Here is a 13,850-nt window from a genome sequence, read left to right as displayed (position 1 = left end):
CGACCAATTATTTTAGAAAATAGGGAGAATAACAAATAGGGAAGAGGTGTGCTAAGAACTATATTATACATTTATCTCTCAATATTCTTGATGAAATACTAGATAAATCTTGAGTTCTCATATCTTATCTAATTAAAGTTGAAAATGCATAAAAATTTAGAAATTATATTATTATAATAACTCTTTTGAGTGTGTATATATTTTTGAATGGTCAGACCATATTAGTGCTTTCTTAATTATGGTTGTAGTTTAAATTCTCTTTTTCCTTATTTTATTAATGTAATTTTTATTAAGAAAAACAAGAAAATATCTAAGATGAAAGTATTAAAAAAAAGAATCAAATTAAATTTATAATTTTGACTTATTTGTTCTTTTAGGAGGGGGAATGTTTGAATGTTAGAATTTTGTTAATAAAAGAGAGTGTTATCCTAGATTGAAGAATAATCCATCTTCATTGGTGCACTAAAGAGTTGACATGAAATTTAAACAATATAATCAATTTTATGTACTTCCTGAAAAAAAAATATAAAATAAAATTCAAGAAATATTTTGGCATATTTGACCTTTCCAAATGTCAAATGGTAACAAATTTTATTTATACATATTTAATAGTCAACCAATTTTATAGAGAATTTAGTATCAAAATGTTTAAAAGAATAAAAACTCTTAAAATTTGACATTATAAAGTTTGACATTATTTGCCTTTACAATTCATATAATATGTACTCAAACTCGATATTGACAAGTTTTTGTTGTTTGACATTAAGAAGTTGATGTGACCAAATGAATTTCTTCCGAAATGAAAATTAAATAGAGTTTCTCTATAATCCAAGTTTAAGGATTAAATTATAAGTTTCTATAACACATGGAATTAGTATAATTAAATTATAATGATTTGTTATTATAATTATTAAGTACTAAAAAAGTGAGCATAGCTCAACGGTAATTGACATAGTTTTAAATGTTGATGTGGATGAGAATGTTGATGTCTCAAGTTTATAGGAATGTTGATGTCGATAGATATTTCTGAAAATATTAAAAAATAAAAAATTTGGTAATAAATATTTAAATTAACAAATAAGTATTTCACAAATTTTAAATAAGTTTGAAAAGATTAATTAATATTTTGATGATATTTTTCATATTTTTTCAATTCGAAAATTTCGATTTACTCCTCGTATTAATGTCGAACTCGTAGTCATATGAAAATGTCGATAGGCTGACGGAAATTTAATACTTTGGATACAAGACAAAGGCATTAAAGGCAAAATGAACTATTCCCAAGAGAACTAGAAATCATGTTTTGAGTGCGACCATACCCCTCCGAAATCCAAAAACTTTGATTTCTCATAAGGTGCTAGTGGGAAACTTACCAGATCCAGATATCGTAAGGATTGACAGACTGAGAGATAAAATTTTATAAAAAGAGTATCAATTTGATCGGGACTTTAGGGGGACTAATTTGGGCAAGGAGAAAAAGTACTGAATGTATTTAGTAATAATTTTACTTAGATGACTTTGATAGGGCATCGTTGTGATTTCTTAGGATGATTATTTATCTTCGTTACATGTTGGTTTAGAGAACTTTCATAGTCCAGAGGCAAGAATGATAGAGCAAAAGGTGGGGGATGGTGGAGGTGTGGCGACGATCGGCTAGAACACCGTTTTAGAACTGTGGAGGCTATCATCCTGTGACCAGCATGTGATTTGAGGAATTTGCCTAATCATTTCTTACCTGTCGTGGTGGAGATAAGACAACTTTGGAGAAAATTATTTCCCTTTCAATTCTAAATAGGGGTGCCATAATTAATAAGATCTTTCCACTAATTGAGAAGTCTCTCCTAACGTTGTTGAATGAGATTGGTGATGTTGTGACTCTAGAAAAGGTGTTTAGTGGACTAAAATTTGTTTATATATTGAGATATTACCAAGGAATGAACAGCCAAAATGGGTGAATCTCCAACAATTTAAGATTCACTCTATCAAAGCTCATCTGGCCCATTATTCATGAGCAAAATAATCTGTCATATTTGCTTGTATGATTTGAAAAAATGAGAGAAAAATGAGACAAGAGTTGTTATTAGAGGTAAAAACACATTATTCCCCCAAAAAGATTACACTTGTGCTCAAACTGCACAATACCCCCATCCTCTGCTTCATGATTCTTTTGGTGTGATCGGGGTCGGGTTAAGTCGGAGATCCATTCCGTTATAAGCGATCGGAGCATACATCCATAAATCGTCGGAGCTTAATAGCTGCAATAACGATATTTTAACACAATGTTTAATTAAGATATAAATAAAAGAGACTAAATATACTGTAATTTATAAGCTTAAATTTTTTAGTTTGAGATTCCATCGTCATTTCCTCTCCAACTTATATTTATAGCCATTTGTTGGGTCTTGTGCTAATTTCAAACCCAGGGAGAAGAAGAGCCTTAAGAATATATATTTTTCTAACAAAAATTAAATTTACCATAATCTATAATATTTGAGTTTTTCTTCGTAATGACCTTGATTTGGAGTCGTAGAAATTTGACATATTGAACGGCTTCCTCAAGCATTGTGCTGATATCAACCTGTGCATATCCAAAAAAAGATGCAAAATTCAAGACATTTTTTCCCACAAAAATCATCAAGTTTTAACATTTTTTAAGGTTTCATTGGTCTTACTCACTTTTGTTCCATTTGGGACAAGGCTCTGTAAGATTTTCAACCTCTCATTGATTCTTTCTCTTCTTTTCTGTAATAAACAACATAAGAAATGAATGGCTTTTTTTTTCACTTTTCCCATGAAAGTTTTTAAGGTTTCATTGTGTCTTACCCTTGCATAGAGGCTCTGTGGATCTGTAGCAGAGCCTCTGCTGGCTCGGGACTTGGTCGGCCCTTTCGGACTCGATCTCGAGTTGTTAGCACCTCCGTTTGGCTCCTGAGAGGCGTTGGATTCGTCTTCCGAGCAATAGTTGCTTGTGCTTTGCCTGCTAGGGCCAGCATTGCCATCTTCAGAGTTACTGTTTGAGGTAAGCTTCTGAGTTTTCTTTGACCTCTCATTCCTCCTCTTTTGTACCTACACTTCAAAAGAAGTATAATGAATTTAATTTTTAATTTCAATATATTTTAAATAGTCTATTTCATAAGTGAGCTGATACATAGTCTAAGAACTTGACCATTGCCTAAAAATGGAGAGAAAATAACATTACAAAGATCTGAACTCGATATCTCGCTTTCCTATAGTTTCATAAGATCATTGCTAGATTGAAAAATATTTTAATTGGAGTCTCGATGTACGAGCTAGAAAATAGACTATCAATTAAAGAACAATTAAGTGAATAACATAGTATGTAAAAGGTCTAAATTAATTAAGTATATTAAGAGTGGTGAAGTTTCGTATCAAAATAAATTTGTAAATAGAGGAGTAACCAACTCAGGTATATAATAAACATTTGTTAGGTTTTTTATATTTTTAGTGTAGGATACAACCTGCCTCTAAAAATGGTGGCTCATTTGGACTCATTTATCTGGATAGATTCTATTTTTGAACTTGATGATTGTCTAATCCAATCTAAAAACTAATTGGTAAGGAGAGCAATAGTCAAAATATATCATAAATCTTTATCAGATCTTTTATCTTTTTAGACGGGATCCTTAACAAAATAGCTCTTCGTTTTATATTTACTCGTATCAAATTACGACCGAACTCAAAATCTTAAACCGAATAATCAAATCATTACTTACTTCCCCAGATCCCCAAGATCTTTTCTTGGAATTCTCAAGCTGAAGCTGGTTGTGCTCCTCCTCTTCCATGGCAGCTTCTAAGTTTGTCAACTCAGGTTCACAATAGCCCTGCAAGTTACAGTCCTCATCTTCAAGATGGAAGCCGCCATTGTTTCCAAAGTCTCCAATGTAGCAATTATTCTCAGTGGGGAACAATAAATGGCTGCACTGGCTCTGGCTTCCACCACTGAACTCACTGCTCTCTTGAGAAAGCCTGTAGAAGCTTGGAGAACAATAGGAAGCAGATTCATGGTGATGGGCAGCGATTAAAGGAGGAGGAGGAGGATTGAGAAGTTGAGCCATGAAAGCTGCTTCCTCAGCTGTGCAGGTTCCACTGAGAGAGCTCCATTCTCCCTCTGCAATGGCGCCTGTGAGCTGCTCCATGGAATGAAAGGAGAAGGAAGGGGCTGTGTTTGTTTGGATGTTGGGAGATTGATGGGTGAATTGAGAGATATTTATAGGGAGTTGTATAATGGGAGTTGACTTCGGATGTTTAAGGCATATTAGAATGATTTCCCAATTATTACTTGTTGAAAAGGTCTCAAATTTTGCTGTTGTGTATATAACCCATCCGAACATAGCTTATATCCGACCTAATCATCATCATTTCGAATTCCCACCAAAAGAAGACACTTCGGCCACGTAGGAGTGGTGGAGCTCACCTTGGCCTTAACTCGATGGAATTCGAGTGAGTCATCACCACCTATATGCTCGTTTTGGCTTCTTTACCTGCTGGTTGAATGCGTTGGAAATATATGTTAATTATCACTGAACCATATACTTACTTTAGCGATAAAAGTTTGAGAGTAGGTAGATATCTATATTAAACTTTTTTTTTCTATAAAGATTAAATAGACACCGTCCTTAAAAATTTAAGAATTTATTAAAAATTAGTTTAGAGATTGAGAGTTAGGTAGATATCTATATTAAGCTTTTTTTATAAAGATTAAATAGACGCCGTCCTTAAAATTTTAGGAATTTATTAAAAATTAGTTTAGAGATTTATTAAATTTTGATTTTTAACGGTAAGAACTATATAGGTAACCTTAATATCGAGAGACTAGATTTATAATATAATTAAAGTAGAATTACCAAATAAATGGTATAAATTTTATTTAATATTCAACCTATGAGGAGATAATCATATTGAATGATTTTATGATCTTCCTCGAGTATGTGCATGGCTAAAATGAGTTACGTGTATTCTCTATATATTGAAGGCCCTTCATTTTTTTAGTACAACATGTAGAGGTGAGAATCGAACTCACAACCTTTTGATTTGAGATATATGTCAATTACTGTTGAACTATGTTCGTTTTGACTTCTTTTTTTTTTTTAAGTCGAAGGTAGAGATTCAAACATCCAACACTTTTTATAATATGTTACTAGACTCCAATAAATTGACTCATACTCAAGTTGACAAAACCTGAGTTAAATAGCAACGTAAAATTTAAACATTAATGTGTATCGTGCTAATATATATATATATATAAAAGTGGTTGCAATGACAGTATTTTTAAAAAGTAATTATATATTTATTTATTTGTTTATTCATATTATTATTGGTCACCAATTAATTTTTTTTAGTACAACAAATATGGAGGATGAAGATTTGAACCTCCACCCTCGAGAGAAAGAGTAGATGTCATTATTTGTTGAGTTATGCTATTGTTGATGAGTAGATAAAATCACATTTTTTTAGTACAACAAAAGTAGAGGTGTGGAGATTTGAGTCTCCGACTTCAAAGAAAGAAGTTATATGTCTTTACCCATTGAGCTATATTCACGTTATGCTAATGTCATCGTTGGTGATCACTAATTGATTTGGATGGATAATAGTAACTAGTTTATTTTTAACCATTTTAAGACTTTTGAAGACTTTTGAATGAACAAACGTGGGAGTATGAGATTTGATAACTTCCGACCTCAAAAGAAATAAGTTATATATTATAATCGATGAGTTATATTCATGTTGACTATAAAGATAGTTTGGCTATAATCATCAATGGTGGTACTTTTTACTGTATTTAAAATTATTTATTTGAGATACTACATATATTTATTTAACCCTTACTATGCTATAATTGAGGTCTGCCTACTATATTTTTTTTAGTACAATATATGGGATGAAGATCGAATTCACAACTTGTTGATTGAAGATATATACCAATTACCGCTGAACTATACTCGCTTTGGCCGAAGTCACTGTAAATCAAACATTTGAGACAAAAAAAATGTTACTTATATATATATATATTAAAAAAAAAGTTAAATTATTATTATTATTATTATTATTATTATTATTATTTTGAAATCCAATATAAAATGTTTAGTCAAAAGAATATTTGCAAATATTCCTTTGGAAAAAATATATATTTGCAAATATTAAAAATATATTTTTTTAGTTCCAAATATAACAAAAGCAAAATTACTTAAGTTAGTGATTATTATAATTATAGTGGATCAAATTCTAAAAATATCTAATTGTTACAATTAATATTTAAATCGATTACTAAATTAATTTTTAAACGTAATGATTATCGTATTTAATATAAACATATTACCATTATTAAATTCAACAAGTGATTGATAAAAAAAAGCGATTAATGAGTTTATACCAAAAAAAAAACACTAGATTTATAATTTTTTAAAAACAATATATTTATTCTCTGTACTTTTCAAAATAACGATTTAGTCTAATGAACTTTAGTCGGTAACAATCCAGTTTGTATACTTTCAAAAATTGATAATAATTTAGTTTTTAAACTTCAGTATGTAACAATTTAGTCTTTATAATTTAAAGTTAGTAACATTTGGTCTTTACCGTGAAAAATTTTATCAAAATTATTATCATATAACGATTTAACCTTTGTAATTTATAAACTAATTTAGTTTCTCATTAATTTATTGATCTACATATGTAAGAAACTTAAAGAAAAAAAAAACTAAACTATTACGTACCTAAAATTGATAGACTAAATCGTTACTTCAAAGAGAGTACATAATTCAAAAGTATATTTTAACCTATATAAATAAGTAAAACTACTTATTCAACATTTTTAAATTGAAACCACATATTCTACCTACTGTAAAAACACCAGATAATGATAATAATAATAATAATAATAATAATAATAATAATAATAAAAAAGAGAGCTGGAATTCCTAACAGCTGCAATCTTTGGAGAAGAAAAATTAACGACAAAAATTAGGTGAAGTCGTCGTGGAAAATTTTAGTTCCACTTAAAAGTCTTAAAACCTAATAAACTAATAATATTTTAGTTAGCTGGATTTCTTTTTTTATAACGACTGTTTTCTGTAATATAGTTAAAAAATTATAAGGACAATTATCAAATATAAATTATAAAATAATTAACATAATAAATTTTATTTAAGAAGAGAAAACGTTAAAGGTTAAACAATGATAAAAAAAATATTCCCCACGTACAATAACCAATATTTATACTCCAAATTAGATTAATAAAGATTTTCAATCGAAGTGCTTTTTTTTTTATAGTTTTTTTAGTTTTCTTACGAAGATACAAATGAGGTTTTGTTGGACGTGACGAAAAAAAAAACTTTGAGGTCCCTACCTCAAATTAGACGAGAAGTTCTTGTCTAAAATAGATTGAGACTAAAGAAATAAATCAAGAGTGTTTCTAGATCCGACCGACCCCATTATGGTACTATCATATAGGTGAGATTGAGAAGATTTAAATCTATGATAAATACCTTAAATTTAATTAAATATAATTAGATTCCTTCTCTCACAATTATATTTTTGAACTTGTAACAAATGATTGCCCTTATATCCTTTTTTTACTTACTTATCCGTTCTTTTAGGGTTTGTCTTTTTTCTTAAATTGTCATTTAGTACTTTTATAGAACATATGACATTCCAACATACATTCCCTCGTGTGTGTCGTTTGTCCCTTTGGAAGTTGAGTAGCAAAACAATTATGAAATGAATGCACATTAATTGGAGCCACGAAGATATACGATCTTTGCTTTTTTCTTGAACGATAGGGAACAAGGTGATTAAAATAAATATATTTCTTTTTGCTATGGGGTAAATTAATTGAAGGCAACATGTGGTCCTCTCTCACTAGGACACTCGTTTAAGCTCTTTGCTCGGACACTCCAAAAACGAGGAGGAAGGGTCTGTAATGTTTGAAGCGAAGCTCAACTCGATTTAGACATAGGAAAGATTCTGTCGGGTGGAAAATTCGTTGATATTCGGTAGAAGGACGATCCTACTAATTAGAGGATGTTCAAATTGTCAATGGAATTGACTGAGTTGTTGAATGATAGGTATGACTACGGTAGGAACAAAGCTTTGATTTCTAATGCTAGCTTCCTTATATAAAAGGCGAAATTCCACTTTCTGAAAGGTATGCAATTTCTTGCATTCAAACTAAGTTCAACTTGATACTAGTTCGAACCAAATTCTAACTTAAGCTTGAGAATGTACGTGGCAAAGCATCACACCAGTGCATGATTATGTTTGCAGGTGTCCAGAATGTCAGAGTCGATCTCAAATAACCTGCTGACAAATGAAAGTAGAAAGGTCAGGGTTGTTGATGCAATAAAAAAAGGCAAATAAATTAAATAATCTTTCCTAATAAGTTTTAAATGAAAAATATACATAAATAAATTTACACCCTATGGAAAAATGAGAAGGATTATGGAGCTATTAAAGAAAAATATGAAAATCAATAAATTCTATCCCTATTTTACCTTTGGTATTTCACTCTCTATGAACTCTAAAATCATGCATGCTTAATTAGCCATGATCAACTATAGATTAAAGAATATATACATGCTAAATTTATATATATATTGGGGACCATCCTGAATCTAAAAAATGTCATATTTTTGTTATTTATTTTTTGGCATAAAATTATATCTTAACAATTGTTTTTAATTTTGTGTTGGACACCTATAAATCTTAGATCACTTATTTCTAGTTTTGATATGATAACTAATATCTATTATTTAAAACAAAAAATTTACTCAGAACCACACACAAGATTTCTATTAATTACATATAAATTACAAATTGCAAACCATTAGTCTAAGATGCTTGATGGTAAAAAATGAAGGAACAAACCTAAATATAATTTAAACTAATTTAAAAAATTTTAAAGGTTAGCTCGTGTGAGTTTGAGTCATTTTCACCTACACTAACTGTTGTACTAAAACCACAAAAAAAACAAAAAAAAAAAGTTTATTCGTAACTAATTATAACTAATAAATTAAGATGAAATTTTTTCTTAAAAAAGTGTAGGTTTAAATACAATTTTGGTATTTGTATTTTCGATTTTAGTTACTATTGGTCTCTATGCTTTTAAAACGCTTATTTTTGTTCCATGTACTTTCAACTTTTATTAATTTTAGTCCATATATACTTCATATATACTTTCGAAACGTCCATTTTGGTCCCTTTTTTTTTTGTTTGGAGTACAATATGTGGGTGTAGGAATTTAAACTCACGACTTTTTGATCGGTATTGGTACCAACTAGTTGGACTATATGTTTACCATAGATCGATTAGGATTTCTTTTGGTCTCTATACTTTTATAAAGTGACAATGCTGATTACTATTTGTAAAATTTTAACACAAATTTTATACCCAATGAAAACCATTTAATACAACTTTATGACCACCGTGAATAAAGTGTCGAGATAAAATAAAAATAAAAATGGTCACTATTCACAAGTACGCCGAGATGAAAATAAACGTTTTTGAATATCTAAAATGAATATTTTACAAGTATATAAAACGAGTGACTAGACACTAATAATATTTAAACAAAAAAAAAAAAGAAGAAAGTATTATGATAATAAACATGCACGATTGCACGTAGGTAGAGGAAAAGTCCAACCCTACTCCTTTGATTCCGGCGGCCTTCACTCCCCAACTAAACATATACTTACATACATATAGTGACACAATTTTTTTTATTATAATATATATATATATATATATATATATAAATTCAAGAAGAGTGAGAAATAAAATTAATTGTACCTTTTATTTTTAATATTACATCACAAATAAATTTGAGAATTTAAATTTACGACTTTCTCAGAGAGTTAGAAACGACTAAAATCGTTAAATTAGGTTTAAGTTGGCGAGAATTATAACTTTGGATAAAGAAGACAAATATGAAAGGGTACGGTGACAAAATGGTCATATAAATAATAAAAATGACGTGACTATCTCATAATTTTTCCTATGAAAGCCACTAAATAGAATTTGCTTCAAATTTTTGAAGAGCAACTCACAGCTTCTGAAAAATGCAAGATTTTTATTTTGCCTACTTCTTAACCCACGTGTTTAGAAACTAAGTGTTAGATAACCATTTTATTTTTTATTCTTTGTTTTAAAATATTTTTCTTTTCATAGAATTTCATTTATAAGTTTTTCAAGGTTTAGCTCATTTTTAAAAACAAAAAATAAATTCTTGAAAATTACTTCTTTTTTTTTTCCTTTTCTTAATCCTTTCGAACTATTCTGGATTGACTCATTGATCTAGAGGGATCAAAGTAAATTTTGAAGAATTTAGAAGGAATGAGTTCAATGACCAACGCCTATTGTTGCTTCGTGAGATTAGTCGAACTGCGCGCTGAATCGGCTTGGATACTCATTTATTTTGTTTTCAAAATTTGGCCTTCATTTTGAAAATATATATATATATATATAATACTTATGTTTAAATACTATTTTGATTCCGGTGTACCTTTGACTTTGATTTATTTTGGTTCCTGTACGACCTTCAAAATATTCATTTTAGTCTCTTGTACTTGTAAATGTGGACCAATTTAATCCTTATGTGTAAAATTTTAACACAAAATATATATACAATGGAAACCCTTTAAGTTATATTATATTTATGGTTACACTTGAAGAAATTTAGTGAGAAAATGTCATGTTAAAATTATGATTGAAAGAAATGAAATAAAAATGAGAGTGAATACACTAAAACAGTCACCTACTTTTTAAAATTATATGACAAAAATAGAAGTTTCGAAACTATATGGACTAAAATAAATGAAAGTTGAAGGTACATACACAAAAATGGACGTTTTGAAAATATAAATCAAAATGAACCAAAACTAAAAGACATAGATCAAAATAGTATTTACACTATATAAATATACGTCAAGAAAAGAAGAGGTGACGTCCAAACTCGTGATCAAATGCCAATCAATACAATTTTTCTTACTTATTTCAACATTCCAAACTATATACATATGGATATAAAATGTGTTAGAGACTAGAAAATAAAAGAGAATAAAATCAATATAATATTGATGTGGTTGGTTAATAAAATCCATAAAGACTGAGAAAATAAAAGAGAATAAAATCTTGGTAGATTAAAATGAATATAAAATAATAATTGAACATTCCGAAGCAAATAGTATGGATTTTGTTTGTGCAAAGATTTGCACAAAAAGGTGAGCACTCCGACGATCAAGTCAGTATAGGTCAGATTCCAAGTCTAGTTCGAAGCCAGAAATCATCGTATCTGATCGTGGGGTGAGGTCCTCTACTTATGGGTGGTAGTCCCGCTAATCTCGCGACGGTTACACCCGGTAATCTCGGGACCGTCGGTTACACCCGGTGATCTCGGGACCGACGGTTACGCCCGATAATCACGCCGCAGACAGTTGCTCACATCGGCCCCTACCGGGCTCCCCGGTAGGTCGGACCTGGGCCAGGTTCACCTCGGTCCTCATACTTAGCTTTCTTCGGTGTTGGTGGCAGCCGTCTCGGCTATCCGAGCTGGGATGACTCATGAGCCATCTTGGAGCACCAATGGGGGTCCTCCACGTGTCCAGGGTATTCCCTTCCCCAAACAGATTTGGTTCTCTTTTTTGCATGAAAAATTATTTAAGTAATTGAATCTCCATTATTGGCCCTCTCCCCCACGACTTCTTTCGATCCTTGTCCATTTTCAACCTCATCCTTTCCTCTGCTCTCAATATAATTTTAGTTTCTTTAGTTATAAAATTACCATATTCCTTTTTAAAATATGAAAAAAAAATATCATACTACTTTAAACATAAAAATACGCTATATGTATAAGTTGTATAACACTAGCAAATAGATTACAATGTAGTTGGCTACAAATAATTATAAATATTGACAGTGTAAATTGTTGATACGTAAAAAGTCAAGGCCAATCGAACCAAGTGATTCGAATCTTACCCGATGGGTTGTTAATAGGGGAAAGACGAATTCCTGACTCGAACGACTGGATTGAAGATGATCTACACAAAGAAAATGTGAGCTAATGCTGGTGAGGTGCCGGCATACGTTCTGATGCTTAAGTCAGTGTACTCTTAAAGAAAGAGAGAGAATTGCATAGAAGTGTAGTGAGTTGTGTTGTTGTCGTTGTACCTCAATTGGATTGGGATCCTCGTATTTATAGGCTCATGGGGGAGGAGAAAGATTTATTTCCTTCCAAGCAATATGGTTGGGCTAAGATGTCTACGGTGGAGGTGTGCGCACCACGTTGGGTATGGCACGAAGGTGGGTAGGGTAGTGCTGCCATGGTGGCGTGCGCTTTTCATGCTCTAGCAAAGGTAGATGCGATGATCACAAAGGAGAAGGGGCACTGCAGTCGCTTGGGTCGCGCTCGCTTTGCGCGGAGGTCGCGCTCCTTGCATTGAGAAGAGGTACCGCGGCCAATTGAGGTGCGCTCGCTTGGCACGGAGAAGGATTGCGCGGAGGTCGCACTCCTTGCTTTGAGAAGGGGCACCGCAGCCAATTGGGTCGCACTTGCTTGGTGAAGAGGAGAGTTGTGCGGCCTTGGTGGTGGCGCGTGTGTGCCACGTTGGGCGCACGAGTATTGGGCCGATGGGCCGCTGTGGTGGTGTGTTTGCCACGCTTAAGGCGCACAGGTTGGGTCGATGGGCCACAATGGTGGCATGTATGTGGCACGCTTGGTGCGCAAGGGTTGAGCCGATGGGCCGCGGTGGTGGCGTGTATAAGCCATGCTTGGTGCGCACAGGTTGGGCCGATGGGCCGCAGTAATGGCGTGTATGAGCCATGCTTGGTGCGTACAGGTTGTGCCGATGGGCCGCAGTGGTACTTGCCCACGTGAGATTTTTGTATGACCTCCCAGCATAAATCAAACTAAATACACTATATATATATATTAGAAAGACAGAGAACTAAACTTGAACCAAATGAGAAATAGAGAGAAGCTTATACACAGCTGATCAAACAGATAGTAGCAATAACAACAATAACAATAGCAAACAAATTGATCATGTATATTACTAAAAGAGTGATGAAAGATAGTCGATGCTGCGTGAGGGCTGACCCGAAGATAATTTGTTTGTTTTGTTGCTAGCTAGCAGACTTAGCGATAGGAATGTTCATTTTCCCCAACTCCATCCCTGCGGGAACCCGTCTAAATGGGGCGGGGAATCTCTATTTAAATTCCCCACGGGGCGGGATGAGGAAAGTTTTTTCCCCGTCACTTAAATGGGAATGGGGACGGAGAATGCCCCGCGTCGCCTCGCATTTTTTTTAATATATTTATACACACACAAAAAATCTTATTATTCTTATACATACATATCTATCCATCAAATATATAGAGGAGGATTAGATCATGTAAATAAAGTTTTTATCATTGAAAATTAATTAATTAATTAGAAATTTTCTTAAGAAAAATGTTTAATTGAAAAATAATTTAAAAGTAAAAGAATAAACTGAGAAAAATGTTCGAACCCGATCCCCGCAAAATTTCGTGGGGAATTTTGCGGGGATGGAGAATTAAATGGAGGGCGGGGAAGTCTTCCCCATCCCCACCTCGTCCCATGAACATCCCTACTCTGCGATCATCTTAGTAAGATTCAACGACTAATTCTGATAGAACAACAATATTGAACTAGTCTGATCTGAGAGAACTCTTAGACAATTATATTCTCAATATAAACCTCAATCAACGAGAGTAAAAAAGAGATAATTATTGTGAAAGGAGGAGAAACTCGAATATAAGATGTTTGGGTGACTTTGGATTCATAGTGAAACAACAAAAGTGAAATTTTCTATACCAA

At 32.1% G+C, this 13,850-nt stretch overlaps 1 protein-coding gene across 1 annotated transcript; it reads right to left on the bottom strand.

The window, feature by feature from the left end:
* Positions 1-1,937: 1,937 nt before the first annotated feature.
* LOC111017406 (transcription factor bHLH84) lies at positions 1,938-4,182 on the bottom strand. The gene is made up of 5 exons (XM_022293154.2): positions 3,735-4,182; positions 2,824-3,066; positions 2,677-2,742; positions 2,513-2,578; positions 1,938-2,255 (listed from the first exon to the last, which is right to left on the bottom strand). The coding sequence occupies exons 1-5, from the start codon at positions 4,155-4,157 to the stop codon at positions 2,157-2,159; spliced, it is 897 nt and encodes a 298-aa protein (XP_022148846.1). The 5' UTR covers positions 4,158-4,182; the 3' UTR covers positions 1,938-2,156.
* Between the last annotated feature and the right edge of the window lie 9,668 nt (positions 4,183-13,850).

The sequence above is a fragment of the Momordica charantia genome (assembly GCF_013281855.1).
Source record: "Momordica charantia cultivar OHB3-1 chromosome 4 unlocalized genomic scaffold, Mcharantia_2.0 BLBB01000004.1, whole genome shotgun sequence".
NCBI classification, from domain to species: Eukaryota; Viridiplantae; Streptophyta; class Magnoliopsida; order Cucurbitales; family Cucurbitaceae; genus Momordica; species Momordica charantia.
The sequence above is the reverse complement of the archived record's forward strand: the minus strand, read 5'-3'. Positions and strand labels throughout refer to the sequence as shown.

Bases quoted from the DNA above. Each gene is read 5' to 3' on its own strand.
- LOC111017406 (XM_022293154.2), bottom strand. From the start codon at position 4,157: ATGGAGCAGCTCACAGGCGCCATTGCAGAGGGAGAATGGAGCTCTCTC. The intron at 3,067-3,734 runs GTAAGTAATGAT...TTTGAAGTGTAG, and splicing joins GATCTTGGGGATCTGGGGAA to GTACAAAAGAGGAGGAATGA. The intron at 2,256-2,512 runs GTCATTACGAAG...TCGTTATTGCAG, and splicing joins TTCTACGACTCCAAATCAAG to CTATTAAGCTCCGACGATTT.